Raw genomic sequence first — 25,843 nt, forward strand, 5'->3', positions numbered from 1 at the left:
GCTTTTACAGGCAAACAGCACATGCAGTTTCCTTGACATGTTTTTTATTTAAGGCAGGAATCCCTTTTGCTCCGTCCATGATGATGGTCAAGTGACAAGTACAGTTTCCACATTTCCCTCAAAGCTGAAACTGTGTGGAACCCTGCAGAAGGCACAATGTTTGAGCATCCTATGGACCCAGCAAAATGCTCAGCTTATCTTTTATGATGCTAACTCCAATCAGCTGCTCAAGCATCACTGCCTGCAGCAAAGATGGCTCGTGTTAGTCACTCTGAATGTAGCTGCATTCTTTTAGATAAACATTCAAAGGCCAAGCTTCAGCATGAGTAATGTACATGGTACTCTGATGCAGAGATTTGTAACTTCATTACATGTATTTCTAGTTTGCACATAAGTTTTAAAGCAGCTGAAGCTCTGAAATACATGCAAGTGTTCAGGCAGAAGCTTGTTATCTCACCAGTCTTTCTGTTTAGGCCCATCAGCCTTCAAGCAACAGACTTGTGAGGCAAAATACATCCCTTAAGTATCCAGGCTCAGGAGACTGAACACCACAACACTTTAACAGGGAAGAAAAATGCCCAGATAGCACAGATCTTGTATTATCAGTGAAAAAACTAAGATTAGAATTTACCTTACCAGACTGATGCAAAACCAAGCAGTTAAAAATATTACTTCAGTTTACCAAGACAAGTTGCCAATCTAATCTACTAAAAAACTCTAAAGCCTTTAGAGTAAGAGTGATTCCTCTTTTACTGAATTCAGGTAAAATCTGTTCTCAGCTGAGGACAAGGTATCCTTCTAATCTATAGCAGACTCAGACATATGATCTGCCTGTCACACTATTTCTGTTGACCCTCCATTTTGCCAATGGGCAAATCTATTTTTGAAGTCTTCATGTGACTTTTATGTCTCTTGCTGAGACAAAAATCTACAAGAACTTGCAAGAGCAAGTACTGAGCCTAATGGTGCAAGACTGTACAAGGCTAAAGGATGGGTCATCTTTTTATTAATCTTTTTATTCAGGGTTTGTGTGGACTTTCAGCTTGCTTTTACTAAACCCACTCAAAGAAGAGAGCATGGAAAGAACTCTTCAGTCCTGAAGGTGCATGATACCCTGGTGAGAGAGAAAACTTGCCAGGAATTGTGCAAAAGCCTTTACCCTCTGAAAGAACAGATCAGATAAATTTTATTTAAGCCTATTATGTGAAAAGCAGTTCCAGAGACATTTCTATCCTCAACCCAGCTGAAAAAACCTAACTACCCAGTGCAGATAGCAAGAGCTAGAACAGATTGTTTTGTAGTGAAGTCAACATTCCTCCAGGCAAACAGCTGAAAAAAGATGCTTCTCCAAAACAACCATCCTGCAGACAGAAGGGCCCGTACTCAGGGCACTCTGCCTGTGGTTTACCTTAAGAAAACAAGCTCAGCAGGCTGCAACACAGGGAAACACTGCCATGCAGACTGAACAAAACTAAGTAATATTCAGTCTAAGGGGCATTTGAGTACTGTCCTTCAGATTTTATGCTAAAACTGTAATTACTTCTAAATTTACCCATGCCTTCCACACAAGGGTCCTTCACTCAAAAGCAGGTGGCTTTCCTCCAGCATTGATAACAAGTAGAAACAAGGAAAGCATTCAAGGACACAGCAGATTTTCAACTCCCTCCTCTGTCTGCTATAAACTCAGTGGTTCTGAAAAGCAATGTACTGCAGAGATTACTCCAGCACAGCATGGAGATGGTTCAGTACATACTCCTCAGTGTCCTGTTCCAGACAAGCTGCTCCCAGATGTACAAGAGTCCAGGAAGAAACACCGTGTCCATAAGCAGCATTTCCACTGTTATGCAACAGTGGCTTATGGTGACAGGATCTGAGCAGTGAACACCAGCCAGGAGGACCTCTTGCCAAGGCCTCCACATGAGGACAAGGACAGCATAACACAACAACCCAGACAAACATGTACTGATAAAAAAATTCTAAGGGAAAAGTTGTGTTGTACCAAAAATGGAGATTTTTATTTCTGTGAACCAAAAATGGCTTCTGAGCTTTCTCCAGACACAAAGGCTTTTAACTGATTCATTTCCCTGTTTTGGTCAGTTGCAATAGATAGCAGGCACTCTGAATAAAGAGAAATATTTGAAGCAGTTATGTCCTCCAGTAGCCAGCCCTGTAACTTCCAGTAACAGGAATCTGAACAGAAGGCAGACAGAACAGGCCTGGGGATGGCATTTACTCATTATGGAAGGTCACTTACATGGCCCAACAAGCACACAGTTCACCACTCTTAAGTGGCTAAGGGAATTCACAGCCAGTTACATAAATCTGCTCACCAATGTTAGTGTTTGAGCTCCAAACCTGCATTCCAGCTGTGCAGCACAGCCTCACATCTTGATAGGTGGCTGCCCAGAGCGCTCAGGAACATGACAATTCCTAGGTTTTCCCAAAAATTTCTCCTGGCATTTTAATATTTAAAACAATTCCAACATGTGATTGTAGATTAAGTTTAGTGCCTCTCAGGCAGTAGATTATCATTTTAAAGCACATACATAATCCAGTATGCAGGAATTTAGGAAAGCAGCAGCTGTATAAGCAGCTCACACAAAGCACATAAAAACCGTGCTATTTTTATTAGCAGGCATCAGCATTCAGGTCCTCAAAAATGTGAAGTGGAAGTTCAGCAACAGGCTTATTTCTGGTGCATTGCTTCATTTCATCTGAGGAGATTAACTCTTTAAGCATTAACTCTTACCTGGCCTTTATGTGCACACTGGATACTGATGGTGAGAAAACAGCCTATAACTTGTCAATGTCAGGATATTCTAAGTACTCTTGCCTGCATTACAGCAGGTAAAAGATTATTTTCCCCTTTACAGAGCAGTTTGGAGGTATTTAAAGAATGCTTTACAAAATGAAACTTTGAGCCTTGTCCTTTATTTGATGCTAGGGAATGCAAACTGAATTCCAATCAAGAAAACTCAGAAGTTGCAGGGTTCAGCCCTCGACTCCAAATATACAGAAAACAGCTTTTCCTGTGTCAGCTCAGACTGCTCAATGTGATGAGGACATAGCAACAAAATTGCAACAAAAAAAATTTAAGCAAGTTCTGTAGCTTCCACATTCCGAGTCTCAAAAAAAGAACAAATGGAGTAGAAGTGTTTGTTTGCTGCCCACAGTACCTGTGTGAAGTCAGAACTATTTAAAAGTACAGACTGGCCTCCTTGGCCAAACCACCTCCTTCACCATTTAAGAAGCTTTTATTTAGCAAAGTGCCCATCACACCCCTCCTCCCCCACCAGTGACTACAAGAAGTATTTTAGTCAAAACAAGGCATGAGGATTTACAGTTCAGAATTTTCCTTGCTGATAAGAGCTGGAGAACACAAGGCTGCTGCCAATGCCACAGCACCCAGCAAAAACTCAGACCCCCGAGGCTGCTTCCTCTGCAAGGTCAAAGCTTCAACTTACCAACAGGGAGCTGCCATTCTCCTCTACCTCTCAGCATGTTCACTTGCCAAAGCTTCAGGGGTAACACTGTTCTTCTAGTTTATTATTCTCCTGGAAGTGTTCCTCCCAGAGTAACACACCCAGGAGTTGACAGGGATCAAACACTGCTTGCTATTAGAGGGAAGAAAAGAACACTGAAAAGCTTGAAGACAGCTTCTCTGACTACTCATCTCCTTGCATCTAAGAGAAAAGCAGTGACAGTGTAAAAGAGTCTTCTGGTACCAGGCAGCCTGCTCACCCAGCACAGGCTGGTGTGCAAACAAAGGATAAGAAGGATCTAGGCTGGATCTTTGACAGTGTTTACTAACAGGCTTGACAGTCATTTGCCTCAATCTTTGAGGAGCTTGCCTTTACTGATGATAAAAAGTGTGCAGACAGCAAGGATAATTATTTTCGATATGGATGACACGTGCCACATCACTACAGAAATAAAGATACCCACACTTTGTTAGAATGAACCGTAAACAGCCAAAAATGTCTAGCCTAGTACAGCAAGCACTGGCCAAATTTACCCTCATGATTCAAAGAGCCAGCACTGCATTTCTACAGGAACAGGAGCAGATGAAGGACTTTCTGTACCCTTCTGAAAGCCAGGAAAAGGACACAGCTGCCACCAGTAGTTAGGCCCAAGTGCTCAAGGGCACCAATAGCTGTGCTGAATTGCAAGAGCTTCCATATAAGAAGCAGCAATTTGAATGGAAAAGGGTCTGATTATGCTGCTCCACTTGGTAAGCCAAAGTACAGAGCTGGACAGGGTCAGAGCAATGGAAAAAGAAGTAAGACAACATGAGGTCTAGGAAGACAGATTCTCTTGTTTCCCAGTGTTTGGCAGATATGTAGAAAGTTTCTGGCAGTTTACAGAACTGTAAAAACCAGTACTAACATCTACAAGTACAAGGTACCTGGCACACAGCCATCTCAGGCAGTTTTACAACTCAAAGTTCTTAAATTATTCATGCACCACCACTTGGCTTACTGAATGACACCACAGTTACAATGCACTGAATTAGACCAGAGGTGAGGATTGTGCCATAAAGGGAAAATGAAGTCCAAAAGTGTTTACACTAAGAATTTTTAAACACCTGCACAGATAGAATAACTTGGCTTTTTTCTGCTTTCTTTCTGCCAGCCTGTTTTTCATAGCAGTGCTCTCACCCCTTCCTCCCTGAACAAACCAGGTCTGAAAGTCAGTTCACAGCTATGAACATTCTTCTGCACAGAAGAATTGGTCTTAAAACAGATTTGACAACAAACCCAGTACTAATATAACAGAAGGGATTGCTGGGCTACTTATTTTGCTTTCATGGTAGAATCTGAAAAGAGCTGCTTAATCAGCTTTCCTAACACTCTGAATAATTAGCAAGTAATCAAAGCCTTGCAAGATTTTTCGGTGGAGTACTGCACAAGCTGTTTTCACATAGTTTTTTTTCCTAATTATCCTACAAACTGTTTCATGCATAATTGCAGGAATTTAAATACATTTGTTCCCCTGTAGTCTCTAGGTGACTTTCATGCCTAAAGACAAGACTTCTTTATTTTTAAAAAAATTTCTATATTGAAAAAAAGGTCTGTGATAACATCACTAGAATAGTAAAAAGAAATAATCACATATACATTTTGGAGCTGTCTTTCCTGTAAACTCTTTAAATTCCCAACAGCAGTTATAGTCCCAACAGCCCTGTCTTCCTTAACAGAGAAATAGGGGTAGGAGGACTGAACAGTTACCTATTGGCACATTTTGTTCTGGTTTGTTTCAGCTGAGTTTGCTTCCTTTTGTCGTGGAAATCCTTCAGATAATATTTTGCCCAAGAACCAGGTATTGGAGACGATTGCTACAGTTTTGAGAGAAGCTGGCAAGCCTGAGCTCAGCTGATCCAGAGAAAGCAAACAAACCAAACTTGCACACGACCAGCACAACACCAGGGCTCTGCAAGCAGCTCATCGCTCCTGCAATTAACGCACAACAGATGCCTAAATACTGCTGGACATGTTTTGCATTTTCACTCTTTTGGGAATGCTTTGTTCTCCAACTGAGAGTCAATAATACAGCAGTGCTAGGAGCCTGTGCTGTGAGAACAGAGCTGAAATGGCAGGGAAATGGACTCTAAATTAGCTTACAATCCATTTCCAAAGACTAGCCTGATACTAATATGCCTTCAATGCTGGTAATCAGCTTCATGCTTGCTCCTTCAGTGACTAGGGACATGTCATACTGCAGTGCCACACTGGGATGGCAACTACCTGAAGCACCAAGTAACTCAAGCCTCCTCAAAGTATTTAGGAAAGGAATTGCTTTGCAGTTAAGGCATAATCAAGAATCCAAACACATTTATGTTACCACTAACCTGAACCATCACAGAACTCTCTCTGGGTTCCAATTTCAACAGATAATGCTTTGTTTCCTCTAAAAGTTTACAGACCCCATGGCTTAACATCTCATACATTATGTAATCAAGGCACCAAACACAGCACTGCTAAAAGCCTCTCATCTCCCCAAAAATGACTATCCTTAAGTCAGCTTGACTTTTGAGATCCAAAAGGAAAGTTCATGCAGCTGCACTCAGCACTTACTATATAATTGATGTACTTAGAGCTTCTAAATAGGACTTGCAAGTTTTCAAAGTGATTGCAGAAGAGAAATACTGTAATCAAAGTCCTTGTCCCTCCAAAGCCTCATGAAATTGTACTAAATGCTTGCTATTATTGGAGAATATTCTTGGTGAAGCTAAGGGCAGCTGCACTGATTCTGGAGGTCTTGGAATGAAAGATCAGGGATCAGCCTGCTCAAATACACAGCTGACACGAGGTCATTTTGAAAGTGTATTCAACAGGCTTGGAGCTGGCCTCTATGTCATTACTTTATTAAACTAGTTAGGATGTGCTCTACCAGTAATAAATTTCATTAGTTTTCAATCAACTTGAAGTACTTCCGATAAGAGCAGGCACTTTAAAACTAATAGCCAACCCTGTGTTCATTATAAGGGCACTGACACACCATGAAAACGTTTCCTTCCTGTGAGCCCCAACAGACTCCTTCTCTAATAAAAAGGAGTACAAGAGCATGAACAAGTGCTAAGTGCATCCATCCCTCCCCCATTTCCACAGTGAGCTGTTGGTGCTGGTGTAGTATAATATCAGCATACAGATGACATTCTGTATCTCCCTCTATAAAGATGGACAGTGATGACTTTTTCTATGCATCTGTGGAAGACTTCACACAACAAGGCTTGGTCAAATCCAGGTACCTGAGACAAAGAAATGCTAAAAAGATTTATTTTAGTAAGAGTATACCCTGACATTCATTTGAACCCAAGTCTATGAAGCACACGAGGAAGAATGGATAAGTGCAGGTCTTCTTCCTACAATACAGGTCAGCATGGAAAAAATATACCACTTACTCTTTGGTCAGAAGTGGGCAGGATTTGAGTAGAAAGCGAGCCAAAGCAGAGTCCTGGTAAATGAGTTCAGGAGGGGCAGTCGGGCTTTTCAAATTCAAGCAGCGAACAATGACATAGAGAACAGCAGCAACTGCAGCTAGCTTCACCCCATCAAACACTGCTGGCAGCTCAGAGGTTTCCAATATTGCACTCATTTTCAGCCTGGAGATAAAAAACAACATTAAAGCTTTAAGAAATTTAGTGCTGGATATGAATATTAACTGTCATGTTAAATATACAACTAAATTTGTCAGTCAACACTGCCAGGAAATCCTAGCATACCAACATTTAAGTTGGAAGAAAATTTAGTTAATATTGTTCTAAACACTCAGACCAACAGAAGGAAAACTGGATGATCAGCTGTGAAGGAGATTTATTCCTAATCAGTGCTGCCCTAGAATTGCACCAGTGTCTCAGGTATCAGCAGCCAGTCAATACATGCAGGATCTTGGCCAAGACTACCCAGGTCAAACAGAAGCTGGGTGAAAAGACAGGCTATAAAGGCACCTTGGCAGTTTTGGACATGTGCTCCTTCACAGGTGTGCAAGCCAGACTTGGAAAAGAGCACCTGAAAGAACTACTGTGTTAGCTCCTCAGCCTGAGTCTTGCAGTTCCATGAGAACACTGGTACTAAATCCTGCCTGCACTCAAGATGGCTACTTTACGTACTGGCATTTTCAGCATTTCTTTTTATTCACTACAGTTCTGCAGCTGAAGGACTAGATGAATATCTAGTCTTTCAAGGGCTTCAGAGTAAAGGAACAGAAGCAAAGAAGTATAAAAAATATACCCTTCCAGATTGGAATCAAATTCTTAAACTGATCCAGCTTATTTTGAGCATACAGTTCAAACAGCTGGCTGCACTTATTGTTGAAGAGACAGGTTTTTCCCTGGGTCTTTCCTAAGTAACATGGGTAACCCAAGTAAGGTAAGTGACAAGCCAAGTCTTACCAATTTCAATTTCCTTCAAGCTAGAAAAAATTGCCAGTCCTCAGCAGACTTGTCACGGATCCACGTGCTGCCTGAACTACCCTGTGGGGGGAAAGCAAATTGATTATTACTGATAAAGCTGCATTTCTCAGCTGGAAAGGATGAACATAGATTTATACAAAGGATGAACATAGATCAAATTTATACAAAGGTCCCATTGCAAACATGGCAAGCTATTTGTGTAGTCAGTCATAACCAACTCTGATCCATCTGCATCAGAAATTCTTTGCCAGTGGACAGACTCCAGACTAGCTCACTTGCCTACAGTGTATTAACTCATCTGCAGTGTGCAAATGCAACTTCAAGAGCAGAGAGACTTCATCTCGGCAAGACAGTGAGACATTGTACTCACAAAACCAGCCCAAACCTCTTCCTATTTAAAGGACTAGGATTAGCAGGATACTCTTCTCAACTTTGCAATATCCACAATGTTACTGAAGTGTGAAGCCAGTCTGAAAGAAGTTTCTGCTACTTTTAGTCTGGCTTAGCAAGGCAGCTCACTCCTACAGATGGAAGCTTGTAAACAGTCTCTGCTTGTTCCCACACTTGCTTTTTGAGATGTTACAATATATCACACTTCAACACGGTGGGAGCCACAGGAGGCTCAGACACAGCCACCTAATTAACACCAGTGCACATGCAAGAAGGCTTGTTACAAGAATTTGCTGATGGCAATAAAAGCGAAAGCTTTCAGCCTGTGACCATACCAGTGTAAGCAATACTTGCCATTAGAACTGCCTTCCCACAGGCACAACAGATCGATGGGGACTCGGAGCTTCCAGGAAAAGCTCCAGAACTGTCTGCTCTCTACCAGAGCTGCTGCTTCCAAATGGAAAACACACTATCAGGACAGACCATACCAAAGCCTTACTCTCCTTTATAGCAGGAGTAAAGAGCCCCAGAAGCACTTTCTGTACCCAGTGAAGCTACACCAAAATCCCTTGGAAGAAAACACGTGTGACATCAGCTATTGACTAACAGCATGCTGGGGAGCTGCAAGTCTCTGCCACCACAACCATCTGCACAGCACAACAGTGAGGGAAGCAGAGACATTGCATCTTGGACAACTCTTCAGCTTTTGTTTTCCAACTCTGAGCATCACAGTAGAAGTGAGAGGATGGGCCACAAAAAGCCTTCTATTCTTCTGCTCAGAAGATTGCATGGGCATCATGAGAGGAGGTCGAAGACAATGTTTATCTGCAGGATGTTATCTCACATCTCTACAGGGTAAGATTTCACCAGCACTGCCATCAGTTCTGTAGGAGACAGCAGGCAAACTACAGCAATGGCTTCACCAGGGAAGGCACAACAGGCTGAAGAGCAGACCAGGTTCCTGAACTCAAGAACAATCAGGTGCTCAAGCAAATCTCCCTCACATCAAACTCCCAGTTCTGTTGACATCTTCCTATCATTGTTTTATTCAGAAAATTAAGAGGCACTAATACTTGAGAGCATTCTGACACCTGGATTTCAAGCTAGTTTGCTGTTTACAACTTTCACATTAGTGATTTTTTTAAAATAAAACTGAGCACAATTAGTCATTAGGATTTTGTACTAGTGACTCAGTATAATTAATCCAACTAAACCCTATCTTCCTGAGAATGTTCTCTCCCATATAATCTTCAGATTACAAACACACCACGTATTTTCTGATACTTTTCATGTTAGCCTGTCACTCCCTTAAAACAGCATACAAGCCTGCCATTACTTTCAGAAAAATCAGCTGTTGGTAGGCAGGATTATGTTTGACACTTATGAACTAGTATTTTCCATTTTAGACAGTCTAAAACACACATTCACAGAACTTACGCCACAAACATGTGCTAGAGGTTTATGTATTTGTCAAAATCTTTACCCAAAAGCTCAGATCAGCCTGTAGATGTAACACAAAGCTGGCACTGCTTCAACTGCACAGCTTTCTGCAGTGATTATTTGAGCAGAGGATGCAGCCCATGAAGACTCCATGCTCGATGGATTCAGCTGTGTCACTTGAGGCACTTGCTCTACAGCCTGGTATTTCTGAAGGCCTAAACAGACCTGTCTCAGCCAGGGCAGACGTGCAAGGGCTGAGTCAAGGCACTCGGCTCTAAAATTTTAAGGGTTTAGCTTACTAAAAGGGATTTGAGATTTGCCTGTAATCACCTAGGACAAATACCTCCCTCTTTAACCAGCTGGGATGAGGTCACCTTGCTTCTGTTTTGTTAAACCCTTTTTGCATTGACCCAATAAAGTATTCTGTTTAAACAAAAAAGATAAATAACCACAGGGTTGAGCCAGACAAATTTTAATCTAGAATCTCCTCTAACTGGGTCAGCATTAAGCTAAATGGACAAACATTTGGCTTTTTCCATATACAAAGCACTGGATTCACTTCTGGCAGGCTAGACAAAATTACCAAAAAACACGCCACTGGAAGCAATCAAGCCTTTCCATCCATCAAAGCATTTGAGATCCACATTGAGGAACCCAAAGAAGTTGAAGCTCTTGGCCCCAAGCGTGTTATTTTGAAGCATCTTAATTGCACAATTTTTTTTTAAAAATCACTTACAGGCATGACAGCCCCAAAAACCTGCAGGCCTCACAAGCAATGTTGTTAAATCCCAATTTTAACTGAGGGATAACTTTAAAATCAATCACTGGACAGCAAGTGCTGGATTTGTGGTCTTTCCATTTGCCCCTTCATCACAAAAAGCTGAAAATCATGTTACAGGAAACAAACATTTCAACTTTACTGTTAACAGAGTGCACTTCATCTGTACAAGTATAATGAGAAAAAAAAAATCCCAAGTCTCACCCTTTCCAGGCAGAAACAGACACAAGTACAAAAAAAGCCAATAGAGCTACAGCAAATTCTTTATGTAACCTTTCAAAACCACTGGGTTTTTGGAATAGCCATCATCAAAATATTTACTTGTACAGTAAGTGAATTCACAACTATCAACAAATCTAAGACCCAAACACATTTCAGTTTCAGGTTTCCTGTGGAGAGGAAACTTCCAGAGACAGAAATCACTGTGACTCAACAGGGCACACACAGGATTTGGTAGCTACCAAACTTTACAGCTCCTCCACCCACGAAAGCAGAGTCTGACTCCTCATACTGGAAAGGCAACACTAAAAAAGCAAAGATATTAAAGGGAGCCATTCCCACAGGATCCTCCCTCCTTTTAACAAGGCACTGAAAGCCTGGCAGACTCATTTATTTCACTGAAGCATTAGAAATGCTTTGGGCTAATGCAAGGATGCAGCTATGGGGAACACAAAGAGCAAAGGCTTCTTTGAAAGGGCTGCACTAACGAGAGCTGCTCTTCTCCATTACACGGCCTGAAGAACCTTGAAGGGATGCCATTTCCAGGAAGGGCAGCTTGGTACAAAAGGCTCGTGGATGCCTCCCCACCCCTCAGCATTCTGGCTCACTGATGCTCTCAGAGCTCAGCTGGACACCACAGCACTGGAAACATGCCTGACCAAAGTGAGTCCCTAACAATTCCCTTTCTCTTCAGTTACAGCTTACCAAGCAGAGTCATGCTCTTACCCACAAGGACTCAGAAGAGCCAAAGAGGCCATTTCTAACAGATTTAAGCAGGCAGACTTTGTTAACCAACTATATCAGACATTTCTCAGCCTGGTTTCATATATTTTAGTGTCTGTTTGGGAATAAAACTCTGAAAACAAGTATATCAGACAAGAGGAAAGCAAATCTACCCTACTTTAAAGAGTTGTGCCTAGGCAGACTGGGATCAGAAATAAGGTGAGGTTTTTTTCCCACCTTTTTAAGGAGAAAGGCTGAAATTACCTCTTTATAGAATGTTTCCAGGAAATTAACATCTTTAACGTCAGCCAAAGCTAATGATTTTTCTGAAAGATACAATGTAAAATCAGAAGGTACAGGCTTGTCACTACCAAGTAAGATATTTGGAACCACATTATGGGAACAGGAACTTCATTAAGGAAATGGTAAAAAGTACAGCAGTGCATAGTTTTTTAAACAAAGACAAGTTTTACGCCAGCATATTACTCAAATGTCACTCCAGGAAGTGTCACACTGCTGAGCTTTCAGCAGTTTAAATGCAGAGGACGATGTTTAGAGACCATCCAGATGAAGATGGATACACTTGAGAAAGGCTCTGAAGCATGTGTCCTGATGGGAAAGGCTGCCAGACTAAGCACTGAGGACAAGCTACACAAGTACAGAAACAGTGTAAGAGGACTCATGAGGAAAGCCTCAAGCTTTATTGCAGTTCCACAGCCTTTTACACAGCACCTGTATAAAAAATGCCTTTGTTTTCATGGCAAAGTGTTAAGTCTAAATGCTTTGTTCCCTGAAAATTACACAGGCCCAAGTATTTTAGGGCCACACCAATACTATGCCTCATCAGCTCATGCACAAAAAGCAAGTCATAACATCACTTATCTTGAGACTGGCATGTACCCAGCCCAAGCTCACCCAGTGCAGAACCTCCCATTACCTTCAGTGTGGCTCAGAGAACACGTCAGAAGCAAATGCTGAGATCTTGATGCATCACTCAGTACTTCTGGCCATTTAGGAGAGCCAGCTAAGTCTCAGACCTCAAAGCACAGAGGGCATAATTCAGAATTAGCTGAGCACTTAAGTGCCTTGAGTTTAGGGTTAGATGTGGCCATGAGAGATAAAGTGCAGTCCTCAGGAGTTTGGCAAAGCCCACCACAGGTTTGTTGTGACAGATTTTATCTCCAAAATAAAGAGGGCACACTGACATGCCCCATCACAAAGACGCTTAAAAGAACACTATTTGGACAGTCTATTGCAGTCCTCAGTGCAAATCCCTCCCTGGGCCAGGGCCATACCCAGGCCAGGATCTGGCTGGTTGGCAAGTACAGAAACCAACAAGTATTGTTTACACCCTGCTCAAAAAAAAAAAATAAATTCTTGGCTGGTGCCTTCATTGGAATTTGACCTTTTCATCAGTTACAAACTTGGCTCACACTAAATTTAGAGGTACTGTGAGGTTACAGGGATAAAGTTCATAGCACAAGGAACCACCAGCACAGTAAGAAAGACAGGTGCCTTGAACTACAGCTTTTTACCTTGCCCTTGAGGAGTTCTACACCTTCAGAGCAGAAATCAAGAATCTCAGAGGGCTGGGTGTACAGCCCAAGGCAGGTTGCTTAAAAATGCACCCAAGAATAAATCTATAGCCAAAAGGGCCAAGGGCTCTTCAGCACTCTCACTTCTCCAAGAATGTTAATTTGCAGTCAAATGAGATTTCATATTCACCTTCTTCTAACTACAGGAACTGCCTTTGTTTCCCCACAATACCATCTTAACTAATCAGAAGTAGTTCTATTTCAGGACAGGCAGCTTTTATACATTAGCTAAGGTTGCTATGTAGAGTCCTTGTTACATCACCTCATCCTGGTTCCTGTTTGTGTCAAATGGATTGGAAACCTCTGCATTAGCTTTTATTGCACACACCTCATGAACATGATTAATCCAAGACAGGAGCAGACACTAACTTCACAGAAATCAATTAATTGCAGTAATCAAATAATTAGGTTTGCTCAAATAACATGAACCTTTCCTTTAAGATAAAGTGCAGAGACTTGGGACTGTCTCTCCAACTACTATGTTACGTAACTACAGGTCCTTGTAGAAGAGGTCAAGATAACTTTTAGGTACAGAGAGAAATGTTGGATAACACCTTTGCACAGTCTTGCAGCATGAGCAGGTGTCCCTTGCCTATCACATAACTGAGCCAGGGAGCAGCATTAAGCTCCAGGGAAGAAATGGAGTAAACAGACTGTACAGAACTCAACAAACCATGCTCAGTAGCTGAGGGAATGCTGCTGGAATCAAGCCACAAAGACCTAAGTGAGCTAATAAAAACTGCATTATAGACCAACCCTCCTCAAGGAAGTCTGCTCTATTCCTTCATTATATTTTGAAGCATCACATTGTTAAAGCCTCATTTATCCTCTGACTGCAACCCCTCCATTCCCGCACTGCCACAGGGCTCAGCTGAACATACTGGAAGAACAGCTCAAGGTCCAAGCACATCACAGCTGTTTGCTCAGCTAGAGGGCTGAGAGAGTGGGGAACATGCTCCACACACAGCAGGGAGAGCCCACCTACAACAAATCACAACTCAGGTAAGAGAAATTTATTTGAGAACAGTCCAGTTCAAGCAGCCTGAAAACACCTATATTGAACAGGATGAAAAGCTGAGGTGCTGTTTCACTCAGGTCTTTAAACGCCTTGCTTACTTTGTTCCCCTGAAGAGCAGCTCCTCTCCTCAGGGGAGCAGGAGATCTGCAGAGTCATTCTCTCACAGCCTGCCCGTGACAGATAGAAGGCTGGTGCTAGAGGAGTAATGTAATGCACACAAGTAACACTGAAAATGAAGGAAAAAATGTCTCAGGACAGAACTACACACGCAGGGACAGCACCAACACACAGCTACCACCACTGCTGAATACTCAGGTTCTTCCAGACTGCAACTAAAAGAGAGGTTTTGGAGCATGACAGCAGTCACCAGCAATTCCATGTGCAAAGAGCTACATTGCCCTCTCTCCTGCTGAACCAGTGACAGGCTAGGGGTATTACAGGCTTGCGTTTTAGGACATTTTGTCCTTACCTCTTACAAGGAGGTTCACTGTAAATGACTGTGCATGTGCTTATTTCACTTAGTACCCTTCATATTCACATATGCTCAACCAACACTTCACAGAACTGGGTGTTCCAGATAAGAGAGCCAGGCTTGAGCCCCCTCTGCACAAGCTTTTTGGAACCTGCAGCTCTATACAAAAGCATCTTTGAGGATGCTTTGAGGTAAGTTTAGAAGCAGGACAAGCTACTCTCAGCAGCAGTCACTTGGCCCTTCCTATGAGGAGCCTGTACTATGCTTTTTGAGTACTTGATGCCCTGAATAGGGCTGTAGCTCAGTTACCTGCAAATAAGACATGAGACATTTCAGAAAAGTTTGGTGTTTCCAGGAGCTCAACCCATATTAGCTGAGGAAGCTGTCAATGTAATTTGTTTTAGTCAGACTGAACCCATGATAAGAAGAAATGAAAGCATTTCTCAACAGCAGAGAGAGTAATAGTCAACTACACTTCTTAGTCAGTCTAGAGATACAGATAAAAATCTGTTCTCTGCCAAGTCTGGCACTGCCTTCCACTGCCATTACCTCTAAGAGCTCAGGCTCGATGACGTTTCAAGCACCTGGTTTGTACTGAACTGCTTTGCAAAGCATTTTCAATTACTGCTGCCTGACACTGGCAGAGTAAGGCTGGCAGTCAGAGACAATCTTTATTATTAAGTCAATTGATGGAGCTGAAGGCAAGATAAGCCCTTGGGTGTAGAAGCCCTCCTAGAGCCAGCAAAGGCTAAGACAGCTGCCCCACAGGTACCATCAGTGCCACCCACACATACTGGGCAAGTGGGACTTCGCTTCTCCACAAGGACAGCATGCCCTTGCACACTGAAATGAAACCAACTGAAATTCAATCAATCAGCTGAGTTTGATCAGATGTTTAACTGCATATATGCTTAAACCCTGCAAGATATATAGGCAGAAGAAGGTTAAATACTTGCACAGAAGATCAATTGAACTACAGTACATTAAGAACAGCAATTCAGAGCTGCAGCACATCATGAAAGACACTCTTCCAGAGAAGCTCAGAAGTGTAGATGAAGACTCCAAAGTACTAACAATCCACGATTGTTTAGGCTTTTGCTGAAAAGTCCAAGTGATCAGTTTCAGGCTGGTCTTTGCACCTTTCAGTAGGAATTACAAGCCCAGCACTTACACTCCTACCAGACACTGGAAGATCCTGTTCTTGGTTAGCTTAACCCAAGTTCTGGTACTGCCAGAGCTGGCAGTGTGAAAGTCTGGATGAAAAGGCAAGGGATATGGATGAAAAAAGGTAACAGGACAATAAAAATCCAGTAGCACCCAGGGATTTCACAGCTTTAAAGCAACCATTCCCTATCGTACATCAAATCCCATCTGGAGTATAGCTGGAACTTGGACTCAGAAAACATCTTCATATGCCTGTGTCAAGGTCAAAGGGTGTTTTTTTTGCCACCTTTCCTTCCCAGTACAACGCTTTCAATGTGTTAATCTCTGAGTTTTCACATGACAGGTTTAATAAAGCAGCTTTATGAAACACTAATAATTTAAGCTGCTATTCACTCTCTGAATAAAGAAACACAGCTTTTACAGGAAGAACATAACAAGTTAATTTTTAAGTTTCTTCAAAAACAGTTACGCAAGATAGAAGGTTTTATCCACAACCTCCACACCTATAAGAGACAGTCTGGCACAATCTTAGGTCAGCTTCATCTTTTGTGCAGCTAATTCACTCAGTAACACAGAGGACCTCCCATGCAAAACTTTTAAGACTAAGACAGGAGAATGGAAGAACTCAAACATTAGCTTTTATTTCTCTTTTCATACCCTTCCTGTTCTTACTCTTGACTTTGAGACCAAAATAAGTGATGCTTAGAATAAGAAGAATGGCTGCAGGTCCACTGATCTAAGAAGGGACAAGAGAAGCTATTGAAACTTCTCTGGTGATATGAGAACTAAGCAAGCACCTCAGAGAGATGGTGACTCATGAACGATAAGACAGCAACCCAAGACTACTCATCAATAAAACTCCCTGCACAGGAAATACACATTATCAAAGAAAGCCTAAAAACAAGATAACACAAATGCAAACAACTGAACTGAGTGTTCTATGGACACCACATCAGCAGGGAGTACAACATGTCAACCTAAGCACTATTATGAACATGGCTGAGCACGATAATAATTGATAAATGAGGCATGGAAGATGAACACACTGTACCAGTTAGCCAGGAACATTTGTCACAGAAGGACACACCAGTGCTGCAAAAGCCAAAAAGCAATCTAAGAGGCTGACAGGAATCTTTACACTTGCCAGACCAGCGACAATTGTTCATCAACAATAAGAGGAAGCTGACACAAATTCTCTGAGGGAACCCACATGAGACTGAAAGTGGAGAAGGCAATCCCTCCAGCCATAACTGCACCAACAAAGCTGCTCCTGACATACCTCTGCAAACAAGCTAGCATCAGGTGAGACATCCCAGCAGCTGTAACTCATCGACTGTGACAGATACAGGGACACTTCCTGCGCTGAGGAGATGCACAAGTTACACCTGAAGGTGCAGGATGGAGCACAGCCCCATCACACAGGGTAACACACAGAGGCAACCAAACGGAGTCTGAGGCTGATGCGAGATGCTCGCAGCAGGGTCAGGACCTTGGATGGTGAGCACTACCAGGGAAGAGCCCGCTTTAGCAGGAGCAGCACGAGCTGACAGGGCACGATGCCCCAGGCTCTCACTCCCCGAGGACCACTCTCCGCTCCGTGTCCAGCTCGGCCCTCGCTCCCTCCCTGCATCCCGGGGATGCGCCGCTCCCGCCGCAGCCCCTGCCCCGCACAGCCCCGCACCCAGCCAAGGTGGAAGCTGTCACCTCCCAGAGCTCCCACGGCCGGGGAGAGCCGCGGGGAGCCCGGGCAGTGCCCGCCACAGCCGCGCCGAGGGACCCCCCGTCTCCCCGGCAATAAACACGCGGGGCCGCAGGCAGCGCGCGGCAGGACGGCGGCCGGGCAGGCACAGACGCGGCGGCGGGGCAGGCCCCCAGGCGTGCCGAGAGGAGCGGGAGGGAAGCCCGGCCGTGCCCGAGCCCTGCGGGAAGCGCTCCCGGCTCACCTGCAGCCCCGGCCGGGCGCGAAGGCCCCGACAGCTCCGGCCGCCGCTCCCGCCCGTCTGCCCTGGGCCCGCCGCCCGCCGCCCTTTACCGGCCGCCCTCGCCCTCCCATTGGCCACCGCCGCGCCGCTTCCGCCCAGGCCCGCGCGGCGATTGGTCAGAAGGCGAGCTGGGGACGGGCGCTGCATCACTGAGGCGCGGGTGCCATTGGCTGGAGCAGGAGCGGGGCGCGGGACAGCGCGGGGGCAGTGGCTCGGGCACCTGTCAGTCAGGCGGAGGGCGGTGATTGGCGGCGGCGGGCTGGGGGCGGGGCTATGGGCACAGCGGGGATGGCGGTGCCGCGGCCATGACAGAGCGGGGCCGGGGGCACGGCGGGCTGTGAGGGGTGCGGGCAGCCTCTGCCTCAACCTCAACCGCATTTTCTGTCCGCCGCACGCCTGTTCCTGCCGCCAGAGTCACCGCCCGTGGCGGGGACGCAGCCTGGGAGCGGCCCCAGCTGGAGGACGCTGTTGCTCCTCAGTGCCAGGGAGCTCGGTGGTGCTGAGGGCCAAAGATCCCTCCAGGCTGCCGATAAGCCGCGTGGTGTACCCAGGGCTGGTTACATAATTACAAACAGGACCTTCGAGCCTTAGAAAGGGTGTGTGGCCGTTGTTTGGCTGTGGTGGGCCCTCAGGCCGGCTCTGGGCCCGCCCTTGGGCTGTGCCAGCAGCCATGAGGGTCTGCCCTGGCCCTCCAACACTGTCCCCCCAGCAAAATCCACCCAGAGGTACATGGACCCTGCCCCAGCTGAAAGGCACTGGGAGGAAAATAAATTCTAAGATTAAAAAACTCTCCCCGATGCGATGTTTATAAACCTACTTTTTTTGTATTCTTCCAAAAGAGCCCTGCGTTGCGTTGTTGGTAACATCAACTGTTCTGAGCTGTGCTAATGGTTGCTTTATATAACTGGATGGAAAAATCCTTCCTCTCATTTCAGATATTTTAAATGTTTCCTCTGTTTACTGGGTGTTGGAGCTTCCTACGTGGAGAAAGCTCTCAAGGAGCAAGTCACATTTTCCAGGGCGCTGTGTACGTGGAGAGATGAGTAACTGCTGTAGCCTGAGTCACAGGGAAGGAGGGAGCTCTGGGTAAGGGCAGAGAGGGAAACTCTGGAATGAAGGTGGCAGAACAAACAGCGTCCTCCTCTCTCCACACTTGCTGCAGGTGTGATCCCACACCACTCAGTCAAACAGAGTTGCATTCCTTATCTTTTGATCAACCTTGTGAAAATACCCGTGGTTTATGGTTGCTAAATTTGTCAGTGGCTCAGCTGGGCTGTTTGGTGTGTCTCAAGGCAGCTCTGCTAGTGATCAAGTGAACAGATAGGCTCAGCAGATAAACATCCGGTATCAGACTCAACTTCAGGTATTTGAGGAATGTGTTTGAGTTTGATTGCAGAAAATTGCAGTCCAATTGATTCCAGGTGTACCTTAGCTCTTTCACCATCTGATCCAGGCAGGAAAAAACAGATCCAGGCAGGAAAATACGCCTCAAACCAGAGCTGAGCCTCCAGGCAAAGCTTTTATTTTAAGTCCTTGGGAGCCAGAATCCTGAGCTGTGTTCCCAAGCAGGGAAGTGATGGAAAAGGTGCTGTGTGCCCAGAAAGGGAGGGAAGAACCAGTGCAGGTCATTGGAGTTTTACTCTGGGAGTGTTGAGGGGTTCCAGCTGCACCTTGTAGTGTGGGAGCAGGGATGTCTGGGAGGAAGCAAGCACATTTTGGGAATGTGATTTATTTAAAAAATATGGATATTGATCTAGTACTGATATCCAGCTGTGACGGACAAAAACTCTCAAACAGTTTAAAGTTAGAAAGTGTATGTTGTGACGTGGGCAGAGTGTGGGATAGCTCCCAAACACACACCACACTTTACAGGTGATTACAGAGCCTTTTTATCTATACAAGTACTGAATACCCAAAATACAAATACATATTCATAATTTTGGTACATCCCATTCCCTGCCTCATATGCTAATTAGTTCAAAAGCTATTAAGCATGCTTAGTTTGTTCCTTGAAATGAGTCGGTTGTCCTTTTCATGGGGAGGAGTCCCAAAATGAGGAAGTAAATGAAGTCTTCCTCATTCTGACATTTCTACCTTTTCAATGCAAATATGACAAATGAGCCCTTGGTACAACTCCCATTCCCTGTCTTCAATTGGTTTCAAAACAGAGGAGGCCCACAATTGTCTTGTGTTACTAAAAGCTATTTGTCAGTTTCTATATTCTTCATTACAAACCCAGCTAACCAAACGTTGTGTTGACAAGCAATCAATTATTAGTTAACTACTGACTCTTAACTTCATCAAGGCCTACCCATTTATTTTAATCAACTCCAGTAAAGCTTATTTCTAACTTAAATCTTCGCTCCTCTAAAATCTCTAAAAGTCCTTAAGGTTTATGTCTCAAATGCCAATCCGACTTTGGGCAGTCAGAAGAGCTGGTGAGCTGTGGCTGGTGCAGGAAGCTGCCCTCCCTCTGGTGTGTGGGAATTGCCCTGGCTGATTGCTGGTGGGCTCTGCAGGGTTGGTGCTGCAGCAGCCCCGTGTGCCTGTGCCGTGGGTGGAGCACCCTGGCCAGAGCCAGGGACAAGGCTGTGCCACTCACAGTGACAGGTCATAGCCAGAAATGCCAGCTGAGCCTGAGCCATCCCCAAGGGAAGAGTGCTGGAAAGAGCTGGGCTTCATTTCCAGCCTTCTAGGGAGGGATTTAGCTGCTTCAGCCCAGCAGGTATTTCTGCCTGCTGGTATTGGGAATGTCCAGGAGCACCCTAATGCTTTGGAGGCAGGAGGATCCCTCTCTGAGCAGTGTGGCTGCTGCAAAAGTGGACAACTGTACATGCTGGAAACTGCAAGCACAGGAACAACGCAGCTTTGCCTTGTGCTTTGGGCAGGCAATTACCTCTGTACAGAGAGGCCAAAAAAAGACTCATGAAAATCCCACCTTTTTAAATGCAGATGTTGGAAAGGTACCAGGCAGAGAGAACTCCACGTGCTGCTGAACCAGCCTGAGACACCCCCGTGCAACACCGTGGTGACAATCACCTTTTGTTCTTCACATCCCTCTCTCTTTTGGCTGTTGCTGCTGCAACCCTGAACTCTTTTTCTGCTTCATTTCCCCCAGCCCAGCTTTTCTCCTGCTCAGCAAACATGCTGTGTGCTGAAGGACTCCTGCGGACTTTGCACCCCTGAGGAAACCTTTTTGCCAGAGGAAACATCAGGGTGTTCATCTATGGCAGTGTGTAGCAGGAGCAAAAAGGAAAACACCTCTTAGGCAGGGTTTGATTGCCAGCTGAAAATAAGCAAAGTGCCTGTCAGTGACATGTGAGCACAAAAAAAGCTTTACAGATGGAAATAAAGGCAATGCTTTTTCCTCTTCTCCTGCTCTGCCTTCCCTGCAGTGCCAGTGAGGCTTTGGCTTGTGGGCTGCAGAGCCGTGCTGTTCCTGAGCCTGTTGGATCTGGAGGCACAGTGCTCTTTGGACTCTTACATATTTTCTGAAAATGGTGTCTAAAAGAGTAATGGGCACTTTGCAGAGCTCTAAATAGACCAGCCTCTGTCCTGAGGAGCTGGCAATGTACAGAGGCAAGTGGCAGGGATGGGAGAACGGCTGCATCATACAAACCAGCTGGGGAGGTGGCACGTGGCCCACCTGATCAGTATTTTTCCATCACATTCTCATTCAGCAGCTCCTTGCCAACTTCCAGCTCTGTCACACTCCTCAAAAGGTTCTACTCTGGGTTTATTTAGCATGCTATTTATTTCCTAATTATAGAACTGAAGTGACTGACCTCAGCCCTTCTGGGTACTGCTGTGCACCTTTTTGTCCCCTCCAGACCATCGACTCTGGTCTCCTCTAATGGCTGAAAGCCATTACTAGAGACTTTTATGACTCATTTTTTTTTGTTTTCCTCCCAAACCCGAGAGGGCTCAGACTGCTTGTACAGAGAGCATCACTGATCATTTCAGAGCAGATGGGCTATTGCATTCCCAAATTCTTTAGGCCAAAAGAGAAATGCCACTGAGCTGAGCACTTTACCAGGCTGTGTTGTTCTGCTTCTGTCCACAATTTCCCAGCAGCCAGCTCACTGCTTTTATCCCACATGCAGCCACAGCTGCTGCCTAGAGGAAGAGGTTTTGAAAACCACTCCCTGGCATCAGCAGTGCTGCTGGTCCTGCTTTTGTTTGCTCCATGTGTTCCATGGCACTTGAATCCTGCCTGGCTCCACAAACAAACTCAGTGGTCTGGGAGAAGGATCCATCTGTATCTCCCTGAAAACAATCTGTGCCATAACACTACTGAATTTTCCAGGGAGTCTGGTTAGGTGAAATTCCTACCTTCAGGATACCTTCTGCACCAAAAGCTGCCAGGCTGAGCAGACCTGTTCCCTGCAGCCACCTCTAATGCCACCTCTTGTTCAGTTAGAGCTGTGTCTGCCCCTTTCACACATGTTGGTAACTTAAGATACAGCTGCAGGAGCCAGGCGGTGCTTTGGTGTGGCACCTGTCCCTAAAGCCACCTGCAGAAGCAGGGGGTTTTGTGTAGGGAGGGTGGCATCAGAGCAGCAGGTGTCTGGCAAGCAGTGAGAGCAGGGAGAGGAGGCATCTCTGGGGGAAAGCAGGATGGATTCAGATAAATGGATGTACTAGAGCCAGAAGGATGTATGAGCTTCTCCTGGAGAGTTTCCAAGATGTCTTGCTGAATAAAGGAAACCGCTGGTCTTCTGTTTCATCCCAAGTGGTCTGTCTGACATTTGCCACTATTGCCTCAGTGTGTTCCTGAGGTTGGAGTCTGGAAAGGCTGTGATTGTCCCACCTCAGAAAGCTGGCAAAGGAATCTGCTCAGGCCACAGTTTTGTGGGGTTTTTTCTTCAGTGGCTGCTTGCAAAATGCTTTATGTGGAAAAGCTTCCATAGAAGTAGTGGTGCCTGAGGAGAATGCAGGAAACTGAAATGCTCAATGCACTGAACAATGGGATTAGCAGCCCCTTGTAAAAATCCAAATTTTAGTATTGCCTGAGGATGGGGAAGGGCCTTTTCCTAGAGAGCAATATTCATGAAAATAAATTGAGTGGAGGCGGAAGACTGATTTTGTGCCAAAATAGTGGGAATTGGGATAGATCTGGGAGGGAGGGAGGGAGGGACAACACAACAGTGTTTGGATGATGGTGAGTACAAAAGAAATAGTTACAGTTGTGATTTGGGAGAATGAGTGATGTTTTTGGGAGCAGAAAGCTCTGTTTCCTGGAGGTGTAGAAGGAAGGCAGGGGTGAGAGGAAATAGGCTTGATGCTGGTGCAGAGAGGACGGCTGTGGGTGAGGCTGGTGGGTCCACGAGAGCATGGTTTGGTGAGGTGGATGGGTGAGCAGGAAGCTTCAAAGAGCAGTGGGGTGGCTGGGATGAAAGGCTAATCCAGAGCATCTTCATCTGCCTGATGGCTTCCTGGAGATGCACTGGCAGTCACAGCCAAGCAGTGAATGTCTGCCACCATGGCCAGGGGTGAGCTGGAGGTGACCACCCTTTTCCATGCACAGGCACCTGGAAGGCTGCAGATCAGTGTCCCAAGGAAACAAAGCAGCTGCAGAGCGACTGCACTCCATTCCTCTGCTGACCTTACCTGGCTTTGCAGGAGCAGCACTTCCCTTTGTACCATCTCTGAGTTCAAGTATTGCACGGGCCGGAGGAAATGAGCAGTGCTGCTGATGCTGTGTAATGACCCCATCTCCAGGCTGACTCCACCTTGGCTCATTGCGGGCTCCACCTTGCAAAACTGATGTCTCAACTTTGGGAAATGACGTCTGATTTGCCACATGTCTCCTCAGAGCAGAGCTTTAAGAACCTGACCTTCAGAGTTCCCATGAAATCCATCCTGGGATTTGGCAGTAAAGCTGCAGGAGGATTTTGTTGGAGTTATGCAGGGTGGACATGCAGGGAGCATGGCTGGATGTGTGGGGAGTGTGGCAGGATGGGAGGATGCGTGGCTGAGTGATGATGGTGAAGGTCCTTCCTTCCTTCCAGCTCAGGAAAGAGCTACTGCCCCGGTGGAGGCTAGAGGGTGCTGTGCTGCAGGGAATGGGTGTCCTCCTCCTTCCCTGCTCAGCATCCCTTCAGAGCCAGGTAGAAATTTGCAGGAAATGCTGCCTCTGAGCTGGGATGAAGACTAAGGTGCTGGCTGGAGTTAGGAACAACCTCCAGGGTTTTTTTTTCAGACCAGAATAGTTCATTAGTTCATTATTTAGCACCCAGAAGGTGACATACAGAAAGGAAGAGTGTCTTCTCACATGGGTATAAAAGCAAAAAGTGGGTAAAAGGAGTGAGAAAATTAGGAACAGATCAGAAGATAAGTAAGCTGGGTGGAATAAAAGCAGAGAATAGAAGGGTGAAGAAAGAAAATAAAAGGATAAAGAAAGAAAATAGAAGATGAACCAATGCAGAGGATCACATCCACTGCTGTGTCTAATTAAGGGCTTCAGACCTGCTGAATGATGAAAGGGAGATTTACTTGGGAGAAAAATAAAGGAGCACTTCTTGCTTGCGGCAGCTGAGGCTGCAAAGCCCCTGGCTGATGGGGCAGGATCAGCTCCTGTTTACCCAGCTGAGGTGTGGCTAATCCTGAGCACCACAAAGAGCCGGGCTGAGGAGTGAGAAGAGGCCGGGGGGAGACAGGAGACAGGGCTGTGTTTGTACAGCAGCTGACAGGCAGCTGCAAGCCCAGGCAAAAACACGACATGCTCCCAAACAAGCAGCTCTGTGAGCAGAGGGCTGCTCCCTGGAAAGCCTGCCAGGAACCACAGGCAGCAGGAGCAAACGTGCCTCCTGCGTGGGGCTGCACGTGCTCTGCAAAACACAGCCCTGCGGTTGGGGGGTCACTGTCCTCACAGCTGGCAGAGCTGCTCTCCTCTCCTCTGCAGCAGGAGGGGCAGATGTGCAGGCGTAGCTGGAGCTCTGGAGGAAGCACAGGTAGATATGTCATGTTCTCAGGTCTTGCAGAAAACAACCTACCCAAAGGGAGAAGATGCAGGCAGACAACAGAGGAGGAAGACTGCAAATAAGCCCCGTTCACAGATAATGGGACTGCACCTCCCTCTGGGCCGTGGGGAGGTTCTGGGGTTCTTTCAGGTGAGTGGTGTGTACAGCACAGTGTCAAGAAGCCAGCCCTGCTCATAGAAATGAGCCACATCAGATCTTGGTGCAGGTAGCCTCCATTCTGTTTTCTACCTCAGTCCTGAGGTGGATTGCAGGGAGTGGAAGAGAGCTTCCTGCATTGGACACGGATTGCCACACAAGCCCCTAATAACTGCTCTGGCCCCACCACACGTGCTAAAGGAGGTGCTGGGGCCTGCCTGCAGTAGGAGGGGCAGATGTGCAGGCGTAGCTGGAGCTCTGGAGGAAGCACAGGTAGATATGTCATGTTCTCAGGTCTTGCAGAAAACAACCTACCCAAAGGGAGAAGATGCAGGCAGACAACAGAGGAGGAAGACTGCAAATAAGCCCCGTTCACAGATAATGGGACTGCACCTCCCTCTGGGCCGTGGGGAGGTTCTGGGGTTCTTTCAGGTGAGTGGTGTGTACAACACAGTGTCAAGAAGCCAGCCCTGCTTATAGAAATGAGCCACATCAGATCTTGGTGCAGGTAGCCTCCATTCTGTTTTCTACCTCAGTCCTGAGGTGGATTGCAGGGAGTGGAAGAGAGCTTCCTGAATTGGACACGGATTGCCACACAAGCCCCTAATAACTGCTCTGGCCCCACCACACGTGCTAAAGGAGGTGCTGGGGCTGCATCTGTGGGTCCCTGAGCGACATCTTAAAGAAGTACAAACAAACCTGGCCCAGAACATGGACCAAAGGGAATGCTGTGGTAAGCTGCGAAGCTCTGTTAGGAACTGAGGGGCTCTTGAACCCACGTTTTCACTCTGTGTCTACTCTGGCTGTCTGCAGCAAGAGTCACTGGTTTACTGCTGGGGCTCTCAGGGCAGCAGCCCGTTGCCAGCTGGGGACATGTAGAAGGACTCAGCACTGGAGCTGCAGCTGCTTAGCTCTCCAGGAACACTGGACGAATGCAGAATAGGTGGGATCTACTATTATTAACTGATCTGTGGGGCAGAGCAAGGAGATGAGAGGGAAGAGTGAAATGTGAAAATGCCTGGAGGGGGAGTT

At 45.8% G+C, this 25,843-nt stretch overlaps 1 protein-coding gene across 1 annotated transcript in view; it reads right to left on the reverse strand.

The window, feature by feature from the left end:
* Positions 1-7,977, reverse strand: part of ABHD2 (abhydrolase domain containing 2, acylglycerol lipase) — a 28,820-nt gene extending 20,843 nt beyond the window's left edge. The window contains exons 1-2 of the mRNA XM_039723617.1: positions 7,892-7,977; positions 6,902-7,102 (exon numbers count right to left, since the gene is read on the reverse strand). Of these exons, the coding sequence (XP_039579551.1) occupies positions 6,902-7,095 (194 nt within the window). The 5' untranslated portion in view covers positions 7,096-7,102; positions 7,892-7,977. The remainder of the gene's footprint in view (positions 1-6,901; positions 7,103-7,891) is intronic.
* Positions 7,978-25,843: the final 17,866 nt, after the last annotated feature.

The sequence above is a fragment of the Passer montanus genome, unplaced genomic scaffold, assembly GCF_014805655.1.
Source record: "Passer montanus isolate IOZ18808 unplaced genomic scaffold, ASM1480565v1 scaffold5, whole genome shotgun sequence".
Classification (NCBI taxonomy): domain Eukaryota; kingdom Metazoa; phylum Chordata; class Aves; order Passeriformes; family Passeridae; genus Passer; species Passer montanus.